The sequence below is a fragment of the Zalophus californianus genome, chromosome 3 (assembly GCF_009762305.2).
Source record: "Zalophus californianus isolate mZalCal1 chromosome 3, mZalCal1.pri.v2, whole genome shotgun sequence".
NCBI classification, from domain to species: Eukaryota; Metazoa; Chordata; class Mammalia; order Carnivora; family Otariidae; genus Zalophus; species Zalophus californianus.
Window position 1 is genome coordinate 10536837 of NC_045597.1, and position 19580 is coordinate 10556416.

The window sequence follows — 19580 nt, forward strand, 5'->3', positions numbered from 1 at the left end:
CACTTAGCATAATGGAAATATGACATTTTTTCCAAGATTTTATTTATTTATTCATTTGAGAGAGAGAAAGAGAGTGTGCATGCACGTGGGGGGAGGGGTAGAGGGAAAAGAAGAGAGAGAATCTCAAGCAGACTCTGTGCTGAGTGTGGAGCCCAATGCAGGGCTCAAATCTACCATCCTGAGATCATGACCTGAGCCGAAATCAAGAGTCAGCTGCTTAACCAACTCAGCCACCCAGGTGTCCCAAAATATGACATTTTTATGTAACTAGTTCTAAAGACAATTCTGTGGGGGGGGGGGGTTGTAAAAATCTGAGACTGGTTATGGTGCCATAATATTTAAAATTCAAATGGAAATATATTTGCATTTCTGATTTTAAAAAAATTTTAACTTGAAAATAGGAAGTATAAAAGAGCCACAAATTAGATTCAAGATTAGTGGTTATTTGAAAAGATGTTATTTGAATTCTCACCAGGCTTTGAAGATCAGATGAAGCAAGTTTCTTCTGAGTTATTTTGAGTCTTTCAATGTAAAATTATCTCTCGAAGATTCTTACGAACAGTAGAAGTCAGAGAGATGAACTAATTCTTCCAAATCTTAGAGGGGATAAAAAAGTATTACCACAATGGGATTCAACGAAATACCATCAATGACTGAATATTATTGCTTAAAAGTTATTTCAGGGACATTACTTTTTTTTTTTAAAGAAAACTACTGAAAATTCAGAAAGCTTTCTCTAAATTAATCATTTTGCCAATTAAATCTAAACACCACTCTTAGCACGATGTGTCTTATTTTCTGTGAACATCTGTCCCCTTTATCTGAGTTCAGTCAAACGCATCATTGTAAAATGCCATCACTTGCTTCATTTCATTAACAATGCTTGACGTGTGTGTGTGTACTTCATTTGCAAAGGGAAAGTTTCATGAAGCAGTTCATCGATCGCCAGCAACAGGACACCTGCTGCCTCCTACGAAGCCTTCCGTCCACCTCTTCCTCATCGTGTGATCACTCCAAACGGTCTGCAATTGAAGACAACAAATACATCGACCAAAAAGTAAGAATCTTAAGGACAGAGAACAAACTGAGGGCTGATGGAGGGAGGTGGGAGGGGGATGGGCCAGATGGGGGGTGCGGCCAGATGGGGGATGTTGTGATGAGCACTGGGTGTTGTAAGGAAGTGGTGAATCACTGAATTCTGCTCCAGAAACCAACACTGCACTAAATGTTAACTAACACAATTTAAATTAAGAAAAATTAAGACTCACTGCTTCAAATTACCGAAGTTTTCTTAAGCACATATGTCAGAGAGAAAAACTACATAACTGCCCGTGGGGGTCCTGAAATCTAATGTCGCAGGAGAATAATGAAGAAAATAATTTTGTTTGTAGAAGAAATCGTTAAACCTAACATTTGTAAATTTATGAATTTTAAATTTTGCATTTGTCCATGTCAGCTTTTGTACCATGCCAGATAGCAGCCCTGTGACTTTGAAAGGTAGAGAGCCTCCCCAGCCCCGCATTTCCTCACATGCAGAAGACTCTGACTGCTAACAGTCAGCCCAGGTTTAACAGTATGCTATGTATGCTGTTTGTATGGTGTGCTGCCTGTTGCAGGAGACCCTGTTCATTCCAGTTATTACGCCAGGGAGAAAAACCAGAGCAAGTTTCTCTACAATCAGTCAAAATAGCTACCACGTGCTTAGTGTGTGGCAGGAATTATCACTATGCATGTTGTGATTTATCTATTTATTATTGAAAAGTAGATAGGGAATTTTTTCCCTCAGATTCCACAGTTAGAAAATGAAAGATTGGGGTGCCCAGGTGACTCAGTGGGTGAAGCTTCTGACTCCTGGTTTCAGCTCAGGTCATGATCTCAGGGTTGTGAGATGGAGCCCCACATCGGGGTTCGCACTGGGCACGGAGCCTGCTTAAGATTTTCTCTCTCCCTCTCCCTCTGCCGCTCCCTCCCACTCACTCTCTCTCTCCCTCTCTAAAAAAAAGAAAGAAAAAGAAAAGAAAGAAAGAAAAATAAAAGATCAGTAACAGAATTTGTAAACGATCTTGAACATTCGAGTTCACAAAAGCATCGAATTCACTTGCAGTTGTTTTACTTTGGAAGTCCTAGTTTCCTTTTTTATTCCTTTGAATTGTGGCTGCCCTTTTTCTGTCGCTTATGATCAAATACATATTTCTGTATTATCGTGGGAAAATAAAATACCAGCTCCTTCATCCTTCAAGATTCTCTGTTCCCCCCACCCCACAACGATTAGCCTTTCTCCCTACCCGTGCCTTCCTCCTCTGCTTCTTTTCTCCCACCCCCTCCCCCACGTCTCCCCTTCCCCTCTCCCCAGCATCTGGTCCTCTGCTGCAGTTCCGTGATTTTGTTCTCAGCTATGATGACTATGATTTCCTTGTAGCGTGTCTCTTCTTGTTCAAGGGTTTCCATTTATTTATTTATTTCAGTCACTTACAGATGTTATTTCTCTCTCTTCTCCAACATTGCAGAGGACAAGTCTGATGCCAATATCATTTTTTTTTCATTTGAATGTAATCTTTTCTTTGGTGGTTGGTTGGTTGGTTGGTAGGTTTTCTGGTTTGAGGAAGCTTTTAAAACTTTCTACATATCCTGGGAGTTCAGAAACCTTACCAGGATTTACTTTGTATGTCTTTTCTCATCAGAACTACCCTAACTGGGGAGTCTTTTCAGTTTGCAGACTGAGATATTGTCAGGGAAATTTTCATTGATTATTTGTTCAATGATTACTTTTCCATCTGCTCCTTTTTTTCTCTTACCTTTTCCCTTATGATTGCCGTCTCTCTGTTTTTCTTCTGTGCTTTGAAATAATTGTTCTACTTGATCTTCCAAGCCACTAAATTGATCTCATCTGAGAGCTTCCTTTGCTTTTAAATTTTGAGTGGAAAATCACAAAATGCCTGCACATGAACACAATATCCTTAACCCTCCTTAAAGACTTTAACTGTTTTTTAAAAAAATATTATTAAATTTGTCACGTTTCTTGTCTGCAGTTATGTTTCATTCAGTACTGTGCACAGGGCATAGATGCGAAAGTGCATGTGTCGGCGGATAATCAGGTGGGAGGATAATGGCCTGGTTTTAGCCAGTCAGCCTGAAATTGCATTTTACATACTAGAACACAGATTGTTTATTTTTAAAATTTATTTCCGAAGCAGACTTTAAGCCAGAGGTGTGGAATGAACCCCCAGCCTGGGCTGTGGTTCTGACCAGCTATCTCCAGGAAGAGTGCCAAGAGCTGGTAGCAGTTATGCCCCCAAAGTGGGCACAAATCCACCACGTGCTCTTTCAAATCACTGAGCACATTATCCCACTGAAAACACAAAATTGAAATTAGCCCATGAAAATTTCAGAAAATTTATTTTCTGAAAGCAAATGTGATTTTTCTCACACTTCCTGAACAGAGCATTTTGAAATTGGTGAGGAAGAAAATAAAGAGGTTCTTGGCAGGTGTGGGGGTGGTTGGAGGGTGGTCTGAGGAGAACTGGGCACATTCTGTGCACCCCTCTGGGTGCCTACTGCCATCCCTCCTCCAGCGATCCCTGTGTCGGGTCACAGTCAGAGAACTTCAAATGCCATTTCTGATTCCCTGAATGTCCTTATATTTTTGTGGCTTCTTCCTACCTTCTCATTTGACAGTTCTTTTTAACTAACCGAGAGGAAGATAACAATTATAGTTTTATTCTGTAATCTTACAATTGAGCCTTTCTTATAATTTCCTAAAATCTAACGAACTAGCAAAGACACTGCTCCTCGGTGGTATCTAAATCACTTGGCATCTTAAAAGAGACTAGAATTTTCTGAAGACTGCAGGCAGTCCCCAAACTATAAGGTTGGCTGATTCCAACACACCATATGTGATCTTATATGAGGAAAATTATCAGTGATGCTTAGGTTATCCGTCATCCCATGCAAGCCTGTTGGCCCACTTATAGGTAACCCTACAGTTGGGCTAATGTTATTTAGCCCCTTGTGAGCTTCATTCTCTGGGTCCATGCTTCACTTGGGAAGGTGGGAGGAAGAGGACATACTTCCCTTCATCTCAGGAGCTGCTACCCTGGCGTGGCAGCAGCAAGATTTGTTACATGCTACCATTCCTTCTTAAAGCTTTGGCTTTATTCATGCCTCTGAGAAAGTCACCTTCACTCCTTTCAAGTTCCCAGTGTTTCCAGCTTCAGCTGCCACCAGCCCCTGGCATTCTTCATAAACACTTGGAACTTGTCTTTGTTGAGGGCCATCATCAGCCAGGAACACCCAAAACAGAGAAGCCCACTTAATGACTTTCAGCATGAGGATACAGAAATCGAAGAGGGAGCAGTCTGGTATTCTGTATTTTTAAATATGCCAAGCCTTTTGTATTTTTATTAAGAACCCCCAAAGCAATGTAAAATTACAGAAACACACGAGAAAAACCTGAACAGAGACCATACCTCTCTTAGCTCCTCTGATAAAATATTTTTCAGCGAGCACTTGGAAATTTCTGTGACAGTCCCAGCTGCCTTTGGAAATGCCAGGCCGTGTCAAGTGAATGGCAAGGTTTCTCACTCGATGTGAAGAAACTCCCCCAGCACCATCCAACACAAGTTGAGGCTGTTTTTCCTCAGAGTAGTAAGAAATAAAAAGTAAATGAGTGGCTGGCTTATCCATGATTCCCATGACATGAAAAAGAGGAACACTAAAATAAAACATTTCCCTTAATGATTACCTGTAAGGAGAAATTCCTGACGCCCGCTACACTAGAGGGAATCATTTTCCTCTTGCTAAGGAAAACACTGAGTGCCCATGAACATGAAGATCATAAGTAAAGGGATTAAAAAAAAAAAAACAACTGACAACAAAAGGTTGGGGATGTTTTTGAGTAAGCGATGCAGGAAATGAGGAAACGTGAAAGCACCTGCCAGGCAGGATTTTCTCTCAGTCATTACCCTGGCTTTGAACAACCCTAGGTAACTCCATGGCAACCTCACTTTGCAGAAACCGTGTTCTTAAAAATAGCTCTGATTACCTTTATCACGACATTTAAAATACCTGTCTTTCCCGCATAAAAAAATGAGCAAACAAAAACATAAAAATCTTTAAGTTACTGTTACAGATCCTAAAGGAACAGAACAGGAAACGGTGCTTTCCCACCTCTTCCTGAGGGTGAATGGCTGTCCTTCCCGACTCCGTAGAAATGGGCATTCCCCCATCCCTCTCTCTTCCCATTTCCCCCACCTGGGGCATCAGCCAGCGGTTCCCTCTCCTTCTGATTAAAGGATAAACCTGCATCTCTTGAGAGGAGTTTTTCTAGTTTCCAAGCAGAAGGCGATGGTTTTCTACTCCGTTTTTTTGCCCATATTATTGAAACTAAACCCTGGGTTTCTTAAGTAGAGTGCTTATTAGTAAATTGAGATGTGAACTTGCTTTTCCAGTAACCTTGGTAATGGAAGCAATGCACTCAGTCCTCCTGAGTGAATCATTTCAGCGAAGTCAGGTTTCCCACCTCCCCCCACTCCCCGCGGTTGGATATGGGGCCTCTCTCTGTCCTTCAGCTGAGCTCCCCCATCTTTCTGCCCTGCTGTCTTGGCTGCCCTGCCATGTTGGGGCGGTGGGGGGGCAGAACCTCACAGCGTCTGGAGAACATGAGGGAACCACACAATCCCATCAGCCTGAGAGAGACAGACGGATGAGGTCTGTCCCAGCGGCCCCCTTGTGAGTGCACTTCCTAGTATAGTTTCAGAATCATATAATAAAGAACAGAGAGTATTTCGCTGACAATAGGGCAATGTCTGTCCTCTCTCTTACCTGCCTCCTTTCTGCTAAGCATATAGCAAGTTCCGTAGTAAGCCTTCACCATTATCAGCCAACACATGTACAAAAGGAGAAAAGTGATACAAGTAATGACTATGTTTGCTTTACCCTTTTCATTTCCGTAAGTCTTCATGCTCACTCCGTCATTCGGCAAACATTTGTGGAACACCTGTTATTCAGCCAGCACTCTTTGGGGCCATGGGAATTCAACGCTGAGCAAGATGTGAGTGGTGCCCTTTAGGAGCTTGTGGTCTAATGGGAAGAAACGTGTAAATGCATGGAAGCAAAAAGTGTTACAGGAACCCCAGATAGGACCCCCTCCACCCCCCTTACAGGAGCAAGAAGCTTGAGCAGTGTAAGAGGAAGGTGCTCCAGACTGAGAGAAAAGGATGCAGAAAAGTGCAGGACGCAGAAGATGCTTGATCTGACTGTTCGTCGTGAGAAGCAGAGCCGAAGAGTGATTATGACCATAGTGATAAGTGATGTAGGTTCCGATCCTCATCGATAAAGTAGAGATAATTCTTATTTTCAGGGTTTGTTATGAGGATTAAATAATGTATGTCAAATGCCTAGCATTGCACTGGCAAAACATATGTGCTTCTAATACCAGATAAGAAAGGTTACTGAAACTAAACCATACCATGAATTCATAAGCAAATAGACTTATTTTCCTCAATAAAGACGAAGGACTTTTACTTAAACAAATTAACCTTTGGCTGTAACAGTCTATAGTTAAGCATGGTATATTAATCGCCGGTTTGGTTTCTTTATTGATCATGAATCTGGGTTTTTTTAGTTTGCTTTTTTATGATATTTCAGTGACTACCCCCATTGCCTATATAGTGTCTTAGACTATCAAGAAGTAAATTAAATTGCTCTGGAAAGATTTACTCTTTACAAAGCCTTGTTGATTGCCAGACAGCATTTTTTATTTTTCTATGTGATTATAGAGTGTTTGAGGAGTTGTTCCGGTAACTCTACATAGTAAGTTACTGATCTATAATTTCCAGGATAGTTTACTTACCAAAGAAGAGAGAGAGGGAGAACAGCCTATTTTCATCTTTAGGGCTTTTGTTCTTCTGCAGGAATTTTCTAAAATAATAGCTTAGCGTCTCTGCAGTGCCATTCAAGATTTACCTCTAGGAGAACAGTGGGAGATGACATGACACCACTGTCCCACCGGGGCCCAGATCACAGAGTTACCGACAGTGTGGTCTGGGGGAGGGAAGAGGCGGCATTCATCAGCCCAAATGCGAAAACCCTATGCACTTCTCTCTTTAGCTTCAAAATGCATTCCTGGATAATTGATTCACCCCCAGTAACGGAGACAAAAAGATATAAAATATAAATGAAAACTTTTTCTTACACTTTTATTGATCTTTGCAGGATGTTTTCGAGCTCAGATCAAAATACAGCTGAGTTCAAGTGCATGTTTTTTCCTTTGACGTTTATTTCTTGAGGGCCTTTATATGTAAACAGTGTCCAGGAGTCCGGGTACTAAACACATTCTGCTGCTTTCAACTAACACAAGAGGAGGAATTCCCTATCAGTGATTTTTTTTTTTTTGCATTTTATTTGCATATTTTGTTGTGTAATCACTTTGGGTTTGGGATTATCAGTAATTTGCTTGCATTCCTTAGGTGTCCATCCACTGAAGGTCAAAAGTAAAGGCGTCTTAGGATCGAGCATCTTCTATAGGTCATAGGGAAGGCTTTTAACCACAAGTTTTTGGTGCTGTCTCCTATACAGGTATCAGAGCGCTGAGCTTGCAGCTAATCCTATCTGTGAAATTTACATTTTGCTCTACTTTTTCAACATTCTACTCTTTGGAGTCCAGTTGAACTCCTAAGTTTTACTTTCCGTTAAGTGTACTGCCAGTCCCGATGTGTTACAGTTTTGCTGGGGCTGGCGTTCTTGTTATTTGAATCTGAAGTCCAAATACAACTGAATCATAATTGGAGAGCAAGCACTGCTCCCTTGTATTATCTGAGTGCCTTGGATTTTAAATTCACAAACAGCTGCATGGTTAAAAGCATCTGGCACTTTCTCCCAGAATCATAAATCCACTCATCTTTTTTTTTTTTTTTAATCTCTGCAGGTTTTCAGCCTTTGTCTTTCTGTTTATATGAGCTGTAACCATGAAGTTATATGCTAGGTGTATATTACAGTGTATATTACAGCTTCTCACCAGTGAGCACTGGATATGGAGCATATCTGTCTGTGAAGACACTGCTTCTCCCTCATCTTTTGCATCCTCGGCATCATCATGCTAGGCTAGCTGTTGTCTAAGTTGTTGGAGATTTGGCCAAATGTCCAGTGCCACAAGCTTTAGCGACTAAAGCATTGCCATGCAATTCAAGTGCAAAAAAGTCAAGCCAATTAAGTTTCCAATCATTTAGTCTCCAGTTTCACAAGATTTTCCTATATATCGAGTGAATTGATGCCTTTCAAAATGAATAGTCCTCCTTTGTAATTTTTACCTAATTCACATTTATTTCAAGGATTCCCTTCATATGAAAAGAAATGTAGAACGGCGAAGAGTCATCTTTAATATTAGGCATTGTATTTATTCTTTAAATATATTTCAAGAACAAATTACAGGCAGTGCTGGACAGTGGAGGATCATGTAGTGGACAAGGGATGTACCATCCTTATCGTATGGAGCTTATGATCTAGCGAAATTCACAGAAAAATAAAAAGATGTTTCACACACAGAGCAATGATCAACATGTATGGGGTACCCTGGAGTCCAAAGGAAGACTCTGTGTGTGTATGTGTGTGTGTGTGTGTGTCTGCACGTGTGTGCATGTGTGCGTGTATTTGCACGTGTGTGCACGTGTTCACACGTGTGTGCCTGTGTTTGCACATGTGTGTACATACATATTTATAGATTTTTTTAATAACTTTTATGCCTGGTGTTTTTTCAGGGTTCAGAATTTATAATGTTGAAATAACAAGATCAAAAATCTCGACCCATCATCTAAAACTCCCTTTTCATAAAATTCACTTTCTAAGATGTATTTCAAAGCTTCATAACATGCTATTATAATGATATTCACCTTTGTATACCTTGTAATGTGACTGTTTTAATTTTGCTGCCACCTACGCTAATCACTTTTTTAAATTCTTTCTTTCCAAGCATAATGTCAATTCTATAAAAAGTTTATTTTATAGAAACATCCTGCTATACGCATGATCTATCATATGCACTTTGGGATTAGTTTTCAGTTCACAGGTGCATGAAAAATTAAAATACACTTGAATGACGTACCTACCACCTTCAACCTATGTAATTTTAAGCAATTGCTTATTTCCAATTATGACATTTTATGTGGGAGACTTATTCAATAAAGCAGCTAATTACAATAATTACACTACACTTTTCCAGCAGAAGTGACATTCATCAAGCCCTGTTCATTGGACCATGATTTTGTGCTTTATGGCCATATGTTTTTATAAATGTGTTTCCATTTATTATCAACCTGTTAATATTTTCAAAATGAAAAAAAAATATGGCTCTCAAACTTTTTCTCAGTTACAAACAGAAATACACTGTTAACAACTCCAAATCAGAAAAAGTTAGTCAAATACTTAGAATATTTATGGTTTTCTGTCTCAAGTAAATACTAACGCTGCCTTCATTAGTATTAGGTTATTTCACTATCAGACTGAAACTGTGGCTCTTCAGACTAGCACTGCAGCGTCCCAAAGGAAGCTAGTATTTATTCCCTGATATAGCTCTAGGGTGACTCGCAGACTGATAAACTGAATTAATATTCTGCTTAATTGAAAGTGGTGATGGATCCCAGCTTTCGAGGAATCAGTAGACATAAAATATAAATACCCTTATCATACTAGCAGTAATAGGTTAGAAAAGTTATTGATCTCCTTTAGTGCTTCGGGGTCATTATTCTGAAAATCAGGTATGCATATATAGAACAAAGGAAAAACATGGCTAGTTTAGCTTTTGCATTAGGATTTGGGATAAGAGCAAGTTCTATGTAGAAACCAAATCTTTCAAGTCAAGCAAACAATGTTGTATCACAGTATAGTTTGGAAAATGCTTTTTTTTTAATACTGTTGAGCTTAGTACATTTTACATAAACATCATGTTTAGCGACAAGATTTGAACACTGCATCTGTACAATCGAGACTTCTAATTGTAATTCTTCAATTTGCAATTTGGGGGACCAAAACAGCATAATTTCTATGAATGTCAGATTTTTCACCTGTAAAAAAGAGATAACAACACCTACCTATGAGGGTGAATTTGAAAACCCAGTTTAAAATATGTATATAGTGATCAGCACATGATCAAAGGGCCAAGAAAATTAATAAGGTTTAGAAGATTTGAAATACACAGTTGACCGGCCTTCGTCCAGCGACTAGAGAACACACATTCTGATTGAGGGACACATAAACAACTTATAAAACATGGCCCCTTATGAACCACAAAAGAATTCTAAACATAAACCAAATCAGTATCCTAGAGAAGACATTTTTTGACCATATTGTAATAAAATTAGAAACTAAATAACAGCCACAAGAACATCAACACATTTCAAAATTTAAAAATCACTTATAATAATTTAGGGAACATAGGAGAAACTGCAAGGAAATAAGAAGTCTCTAGAACTGTAAACTAATAAACACCATATAGATCAAACCTGTAAGAAGCAGCTAAAGGCATGTTTAGAGGGAAAATTATAGCCTTGAGTGCATATTTAGTAAAGGAATAAAGGCTGACATTAATCATCCAAATATTTAACTCAAGAATTTATAAAAATACTAACCAAGAAAACATGAAGACAGCAAAAAGAAAAATAAAGATACAAGTAGATATTAATCAAATGGGAAAAGAAGCAATAAGTAATGTTGATAAAGCTAAAATTTTGTTCTTTGAAAGGACAAATAAAAAGTATAAATCTGCATCAAAATTCAACAAATAAAATAATTAAGGAGTCTTCTGGAATGATGACAGAGGCATTGGCACGGTTTTTTAATCTCCTTGAATTCCCACATGGAAGTAAACAGAATGCCTAGATAATAACCAAAATCCATAGACAATATTCACAACAAAACTAGGTAATTCACAAACCACAAGTCAAAGCAGGTGCAGACAAACCAATAACCACATGTTTGTATGGTGACTTAGTCTGTCAGGGTTGCTATAATAAATACCACAAGGCTGGGTAACTTAAACAGTAAGCATTTCTCTCTCAGGGTTCTGAGGCTGGAAAGTCTCAGATCAAGGTGCCGGCAGATTCGGTGTCTGGCTCCTTTTCCTGGTTCACAGATGGCTGCCTTCACATTGTGTATTCATAAGGCAGAGAGAGGATGGACTCTGGTCTCTTCCTCTTCTTATGAGGGCACAAATGCATATCATGGGGGCTCTATCCTCATGACCTCCTTTAAACCTAATTACCTGCCAGAGACCCCACTCCTAATATTGTCCCCTTTGGGGGGCTAGAGTTTCAACATATGAATTTGAGGGTATAAAACATGGTATGGGCACCTGTGGGAAAGAAGCCAAGGTGAGTTACAGGGCATGTAATGTCTTTGAGACCGGGAAAACACCTGCCTAGCTCCATCCATACTGAAGAAAAATATCCAGGAGTGGAATCAAAATTGAGCAGGCCAGTGACAAGAGTGATGAAGGGAAAAGTAGATCCAGATCAAATTGGTGGTGTCTGTTATCCATAACAGAGCCAGAAAATCTTAGAAAGAAGGCAGCCATATGGATCACGATGTCAGAACAACAGAAGAAGCACTGAAGCTAAAAGGAAATACTAAACTGCTCAGGAAAACGAATTGTGCATAAAAATGAGCAACAGAAATCTATCAAAGTCAAATTCCCCACGAAAGTTGTAAGAAAAAAACAATAAGGGGCAGAATACTGCCTTGATAGAGAGTGAAAGCTTACCATAAAGACATGCCCACAAACGACCCAAACTGTAGCATACCATGGCAAATTGAGTTAAAAGACATACAGATTACGAAAGACTAGGATAGCAAGAAAAGTAAGAAATTCAAACATAAGGTGCTAGAACTCAGGAAAGAAGTACAGTTGACTCTTGAACAACGTGAGTTTGAACTGTGCGCACCCACTTATATGCAGATTTTTTGATAAATTCAATACAGTACTATAAATGTATTTTCTCTTCCTTATGATTTTCTTAATAACATTTTCTTTTCTCTAGCCTACTTTGTTGTAAGAATAAAGGGTAGAATACATATGGCATACAAAATATGTGTTAATTGACTGTGTTATCGGTAACGCATCCAGTCAATAGTAGACTATTAGTAGTTAAGGTTTTTTTGGGGGGGTGGTCAAAAGCTATATGTGTATTTTCAACTAAATGGGGTGTCAGTGCTCCTAACCCCTGCATTGTTCAAGGGCCAACTGTATAAAAAAAAGCAATGAAGACTAAGCTGGAAGGAACATAAAGTGATTACATACATCAGTTGATGCCTAAAGAAAACTAGAAAGTGAAGAAGAGAAAATTTTAAGAAATCAAAAAGAAACGAAGAAAGAGATGAAAATGATTTGAAAGAAAATGACAAATTGAAGAAATTCAAAGAAGATCCAACATCTACGTTACAGGAGTCCTGAAAGAAGAAAACCAAAGCAATAGCACAGAACAAGAATTAAACTTTTCTGAAATATAATAAGATTTAAAGCTATATACTGAAAGGACACACCGTGTCCTTTCGTGTCGTGAAATGTTAATCACGAATGACCAAAAATAAGATATATTCCAGACAAATTACAGGACCTTAAGTATATATATATTTTATTATATATATATATATTTAAAAAGGTATCACTCAACTATACAGAACAAACTGAGGGTTGCTGGAGGAGGGTGGGTGGGGGATGGGCTAAATTGGTATTCAGGAGGGCACTTGTGTTGAGCACTGAGTGTGGCATGTAAGTGATGAATAGTGATTCATCAGGAGTAGAATTTCTACTACTGAAACCAATATTACGCTGTATGTTAACTGGAATTTAAATAAAAACTTGAAACCAAATAATAATAATATAATAAAACAAATCGGTATCCAGCTCAAAATGAACAAGTGACATATAAAGGAAAGAGCATTAGATTACCATCAGACTTTTCAGCAGGAATGCTTTATGTCAGAAGAAATTAGAGTCACATAATATAGGATATCTATCCAGAGAGAGAATATAGGAGCCAGTTTTTTTTTTTTTGGTTTTTTTTTTTTATATCCGGGAGAACAGACTCTTGAGTTTAAAGGGAAAAAAGGAAAACAACTGCTATTCAGATGTAAGAATGTAAGTAACATTGTTACTATGAGCCTTTCCTGAGGAAAGTACTAGAACACATGCTTCGGACAACCACAGTGAGTTCCAAAAATGACTCTACAACACTGACATAAGAACAAGTGGTAAACATCCTTAAATTGTGGATGACCAACTATGACTACATGAGGATTAAAATGAAGAGAAAAATGTGTAATAGCTATTTGCTCTGCCAATATGAGTGTAGTGCAAGTGTACAAATAAGAGGAAAATGGGAAGAATATATTGAAATACTTTTTAAAGATCCATTAACTGTATCGTGTTAGAATAGGTATTGTAATTCTAAGACTCCTCTCCATGAAATGTGAAATAAAAATGAGTTATTATCAGGTAGTCTAATGTGTGTCATCCTCTGTGTACTTGAAAATCAAGAGACTTGATGTGGGGTGGGGGGAAGGGGGTACAGATACAGAAGAGATACAGATGTCATATAGAAGAGATGAGGTAAAGACCCTGTGTCCTGAATTTAAATTGAAAGTATCAGAATAAACTCAGGCAAAGTCCTCAAAACAGTGACCGACTCAGTAGCAACGGGTTTCACTGGCATCTAAATTATGTTCTTCGAACCCATTTCTCAATAAATAAACCAGGGTTTTTTGGAGAAAATTGTTAATTTGGAATAGGAAGGATGTAGAACATGAGCTTGGGATATCTTGCCATACCCAACAACAAGGAAACTTACACAAAGACTAACAGAGTCAGGGCAAAAGAACCCATGGGCCGTCTTGAGAAAGTTCCCAATGAGCACAGTTGGGATGCTGTGACCTAACATGAGGGTAATGGTTGTAATGGATTGAAACCAAATATATTTAAACCATTGAGTTCATAATGACATTTTTAAACTAGTGATCGGTCGCCTTCAGAGGACGGACAGAAAATCAATTAATTAAATAAAAACGAACAAGTAAAGGTAAAGAATTCAACATTTACCTTACATTTTCCATATGAATTGAACTACTGAGTAACCAAATAGTACATGAAAGGAAGTCTCTTGTTATACAAGTGTTCCAGCTGGTAAATGAGAAAGAAGTAGCAATTTTTCACAATGAATCAATAATCTAAGCAACAAACATCAATACTACTACTAACAACACAGAAAGAGGAACAACTGGACATTATGTGGCGATGAAAGGCCACACCGCCACCTTTGGCCTTTACCAAAGCAATCAAGTATGAGGCTGATGAGACTCTGGGTCCAGCTGCTGATTTGCAGGAAGTACAGAAGACAGAGGAACATGAGAACTATGCCGTGAATGTGCACTTGGGAAAATCCAGACTCCCGGAAACTACAGGTCACATGGCCCAGGTCCTTCAACCATGAGGGGTAAAGGGAGTACCTATAGATGAAAAGATGTTAAAGAAACTGCCAGAAAACCAGCAAGATCCATCCATTGCTGTGTCCTTCAGCTCCAAATTATTCAACCACAAATAACTGCAAATTTGAACCTCCTAAGTTTCACGTTAAAGTGCATGGTTCTAGAAACATCTTTTACATTAAAATTGTAAGACAAAAAAAATCATCTCTGTATTGCTTGAACATTTACATTTATTTTTTTATCATTAATTCAGCCAGAGAATGGTTATCTTCTGGAGTTGGATGTTTTAAGTTTAGAAACAAAATAAAACCACCAAAAAGGTGGTCTTTTTTTTTTTTCCAGTGCGAACTCCCTGTGACGTCACCAATACCCCTCCTTTTAAGTCCCACACGTATGACATGTTTATATCCAGAAGAAACAATTACTGACACCTTCCATAGCTGTAACTGAAAACTTCAGATCTAAAATTACTTATCCCGAAATTGATTTCTATATTCCTTGTTTTGATCATTTCAGGTGGCTGTCAGTATCTTTTGGAGCCAGAAGAGGGCACTGCAGAGCAGCGTAGCTCTGAGTACTAAGGACTAGCAGACCCTGTCCTTTGCAGAAATGTGCAAAGCTTTACTGCAGAAATCAGAACAACTGAAGGGATAGTAGATAATCACCATAGGCCTCCTTTATTTACTAGGGGAAAAAAAGAACAGTCAAAATATATAACTATCTAAATACATATCTAGGCTATCAAACATGCATATAGATAGATGATAGATATAAATGTAGATATTTCTTCTTTTAAAACATCCTACAGCTGGAGGTGGCTGGCTGGTTTACTCGGTGGAGCATGTGACTCTTGATCTCGGGGTCCTGAGTTCGAGCCCCATATTGGGTGTGGAGCTTACTTTAAAAAAAAAATCAGTCAATCAATCAATCAATCTGAGGCTGAATCTGAAGTCCTTCTATTATCCTATTTATTCTTTGGCCACTTCTACTATTATAAAAACAGTTTTCAAGTACTTCCTTGTTCAGATTAATAGTGTATTTTATTTTAGCCTGTTCAAGTTTAGGACAAAGGAGAGCTGGCAGCCCTTTAGCAATCTTGGGCTGCACAGAAATAATTTTGGAATCAATATAATAAGTATTATTTACTTATTTGCAGTTTCTGCAGAGGTTTTTTTGACGTGATGAACACTGCCTTCAGTGGCAGCTGCTCAGGTACAGGGCAGTAGATAAGTGACTGAATTCAGACCATTGCCTCACATCAAGGGAAAGATGACTAAGTCATGTCAGTGTCCTTCAAAGATGAAACAAGAGTAATGGGGTCCAGTCCCCTCCTAAAACCTGCTGCCTTGGGGCCCCCGCGGCCTGGGCTTTTCCCATGACTATGTGTGTACTTGGGTATCGAAAGGCAGAACCACCACCATGATGGGCTCCTTCAGCTGAGTCTTCTGTCTCTGAAAATAACTTTAAATAACATTCCTTGGGAGATAGGCTGTCAGCGCTAGGAGGTTAGATCAATGCCAAAAGTCAGGGGAGGTGAGGAGACTTAAGAAAGTCACCTTCGGGGGAGGTGAGGAGACTTAAGAAAGTTTCACAATACATCATGGTAAACAGCCTTTCTTGCGCTGCCCTGAAAATGTAGTTTCTGGAAAAATTCCATCCACTCTTAGCTCCTTGTCTACACGTGAATTTATTCTTCCAAGAGTTCTGGTGAATAATGAAACCAATTCAGTTTTTCATTGAGAAAATATAAGTGCGCCATCTTTCCTCATATGAGGGAAATTGCCAATGTGTCCAGTGATCTTCCCCTTAATTGCAGATCTTGCTGTGAAATATGAAAATTATATTGCCGGTTCTGGTGTTCTCTAGGTTGTCAGGTGTGACTGAAAAGACCAGTTTGTGCCCACCACTTCCTCTCTAGCTGTGGCCATGTGGACACATGGGTTGGTGGTACCGCATTTGTTTATAGGCTTGTTCGTAGGTTGGAGCTCTGTGACTTTGCCCATGAAGTCACTAACTTGTTCGAAAAAAACTGGATGGTCTGTTTTTACTGAATACAGAGTTGTTCTATCTCCTGCTTATTTCTTCCTCCCTCAAATCTGTTTGAAACGCAGTATGCCTTACACTCTTTCCTCCACCTAGCTCAGCACTTATGCAAATAGTCTGCTCCGGATTACTTTGCCCCATGCATGCATTTCCAACTGCAGTTCTTTGCCCACGGCCCCCTACACTATGTAAATCTTAACCATTTTTCAAGTCAGAGCAACTTCTACTCCTTCAATAACGTCTTTGCTGACTATTTCAGACACGCATATTTCTCCCCATCTGGAGTCCTATAGCCTTCTCATCTTTTCTACTGGACATACCATCCAGCACTTTACTGTCTACTTTTTACTGGTAATGTCACACATCATAGCCTGCCTTTGTAACTAGGCTTTTCAATTCGGGTAAGCAAGAATTCTGATTCCTAGCTAACCCATATCTCTAATAGCCACTAATAGCATACTAAGTGCTTAGTAAATATAACCTAATCTATTGATCAAGATGAGCAGGTTGTTGTCCGAGTATTACCTTTGGTCTGACTACTGGAGTTACCCTTTCTAGTCACTTGTTATTAGGAATTTTCTTAGGATGGCATGCTTCCCTGTTCTTTCTCTGCCCTGTTTTTGCCCACTTCAGTTCTCTGTACACCTGTCACCCCTCTGATTCTGCAACTATCAAGCAGGACAGAGCTGGGTTTGGAGAATCTTCTGGTTTGTAGGCAGCCTCCAGGATTTTGTTTTTCTTAGTGCTTTTCCCTGAATAATTTCATCATCACCAACTAGGAAGCAACCTTGAAAGCTCATCTCATTTGTCTCCATGCCTGTAGGCAAAACAACTTTTTGAACTCATCATTCAGATTAGTATCAGGTCCCAGGCCAAGAACCTGAAACAGGTGTAAAGGGGATTAGAGAACATTTTATTGGACAATGGCAAGAAAGAGTCCAATAGTTATCTTAACGTTAAATTCTCTGGACACTGGAAAACCTATTCAGATTAAGACGTTATAGCTATGACGTGTGGCCCCACAAGCTTGTTTGCATTTCTGCCCACATAAAAGTGAAAATAGAAAACAAAATTAAATGATAGACTCAGAGCGCCTGTGTGGTGCAGGCGGTTGAGCGTCCAACTCTTGGTTTCGGCTCTGGTGGTGATCTTGGGGCCCTGAGACTGAGCCCCGTGTTGGGCTCCACACTCAGCATGGAGTCTGCTTGAGATCCTCTCTCCCTCTCCCTGCCCCTCCTGCTTGTGCTCTCTCTAAATAAATAAATAAATAAATCTTTTTAAAAAAATAAATGACAGAATCAATCGTATAATGATGCTTTAGTGGAAAAAAAATTCATGTTTGATGTTTTAATAGTGTTATCTATTTAATGTATGTAATGATTTGTCAGTATATTATCCCTTTACATTCCAAAACTAAAGTCGCACTTATAATTTTTCAGCTTCGCAAGTCTGTTTTCAGCATAAGGGCAAGGAATCTTCTAGAAAAGGAGACTGCAGTCACTAAAATCTTAAGGTAACACCATCAAACATTGATACATATTTAAATAAGTGGGATTATATTAAGCAAAGAAGAGATCTTTCTTTTTAATGAGCTAATTTTCTGAGTATCAATACACACTTTCCACTGGAAATTAGATTTACGTAATTACATACTTATAAAAATGTCAAATACATCATTAATATTTTTCCTGGAAAAGTAATATTTTATTAGCTCAGTCGTGCATTTCTTTTCTTTTCATTCACTCACACATAAATTGTAAGTATAAACCTTTACAAAAAGATGAAAATAACTTTTATTCTTCCATGTTTTATGTCTTTTGTGATATCTGAGGGACAAATCACAATCTAAGGGGAAAATGGTAAAAGGGTAAGCTTTTTAGAAGTAATTATGATTTATTAATCTATTAAGAATAAATGTATTTAAAATCTGTAAGACTCAAAAGCATATCCATTTTAAAATGCTTATGAAAACATACAACTTTAATGTTACTTTCTTAAACCTGCCTTGATAAAGTATCAGAAAGGAACATCAAGCTAGCTACTTAAGAGTATTTTAGAAGACTGTGTCATAATATGAAGTAACGTGATCTTTATAAAAATGCATGAGCATTTGGAATGTAATTTTTTGGCAGATATATTACACAGACATGTGTAATTATACAACTAAATATTGGGGGGCTGGAAGGAGAATGGCTGACAAGATGAACGGATGAATTTTATACTGGGAAGCCCCCTCCAACTTGTGCTGAGGGGAAGGAGTTAGACTCTCTTCTTTTCTACCTCTCCTCCAGGAATAGTCATTAAAGAGTTTTTGCCAGAGTGTATGTCGCTATAACCTGGATAACTGTAATGAGGAAATAAGGCTAATATATATGGCTTGAGAAGCTATTTTGAGTTTATAGCAGTACCTGAAATTTGTATACCAAAAATGATCCTAACTAGTCAAGACAGTATTTTGTGTATTCATTCTTTTATTGGCTGACAATTCACGCATAGATATGAGTATGCGTTGGGAGTACCTTTTATGAGAAGAGAATAAATGTTTCTGGGGCTTGTATATTATCACCACAAAGTATAATAAGATGAATCTAAGAGGTCTGGTTGACATAGAGAAAGAAAAACTTCTCAGCACATTTGTAACAACCTGTGTCCCAATTTCAGTTTGCTTCCAACTGGCTCAATCCAACTGCCATCAGATAACATCATGGGGCCGGCCTTGAACACTACATGGTTCTCCAGGGTCTTTATCAAGCTGCAAGTACTATACTAGACAAATTCCTGGCAGGATCAATCCTTAGTGTCTTGAAGACACTCCCCTTTTCACACAAGACAGACAGTGTGCGGGTCCAGCCCCACAGCCACACTCACAGGGAAGAGAATTCAGCCTAAAATCTACAACACCCCATGAGGGGAGTGTAATACTCTGGCCTGTATTCAGAGTCTACCTGCCAAATTCAGAACCAAAATGACATTACTCACCTACCCAGAATAACTACCTTCCTAAATGTGCCCTGGGGGTTCCCAGAGACTTCCAGAGCACAGGCAGACAGGGATACTTAGAAGAAGCC

At 38.8% G+C, this 19580-nt stretch overlaps 1 protein-coding gene across 5 annotated transcripts in view; it reads left to right on the plus strand.

Moving 5' to 3' along the window:
* The window catches only part of NALCN (sodium leak channel, non-selective), a 308843-nt gene that overhangs the window by 227022 nt on the left and 62241 nt on the right, over positions 1 to 19580 (plus strand). For all 5 annotated transcript variants that reach the window (XM_027590539.2, XM_027590535.2, XM_027590538.2 and 2 more), the window contains 2 exons: positions 916 to 1057; positions 17952 to 18025. In XM_027590539.2, the coding sequence (XP_027446340.2) occupies positions 916 to 1057; positions 17952 to 18025 (216 nt within the window). The remainder of the gene's footprint in view (positions 1 to 915; positions 1058 to 17951; positions 18026 to 19580) is intronic.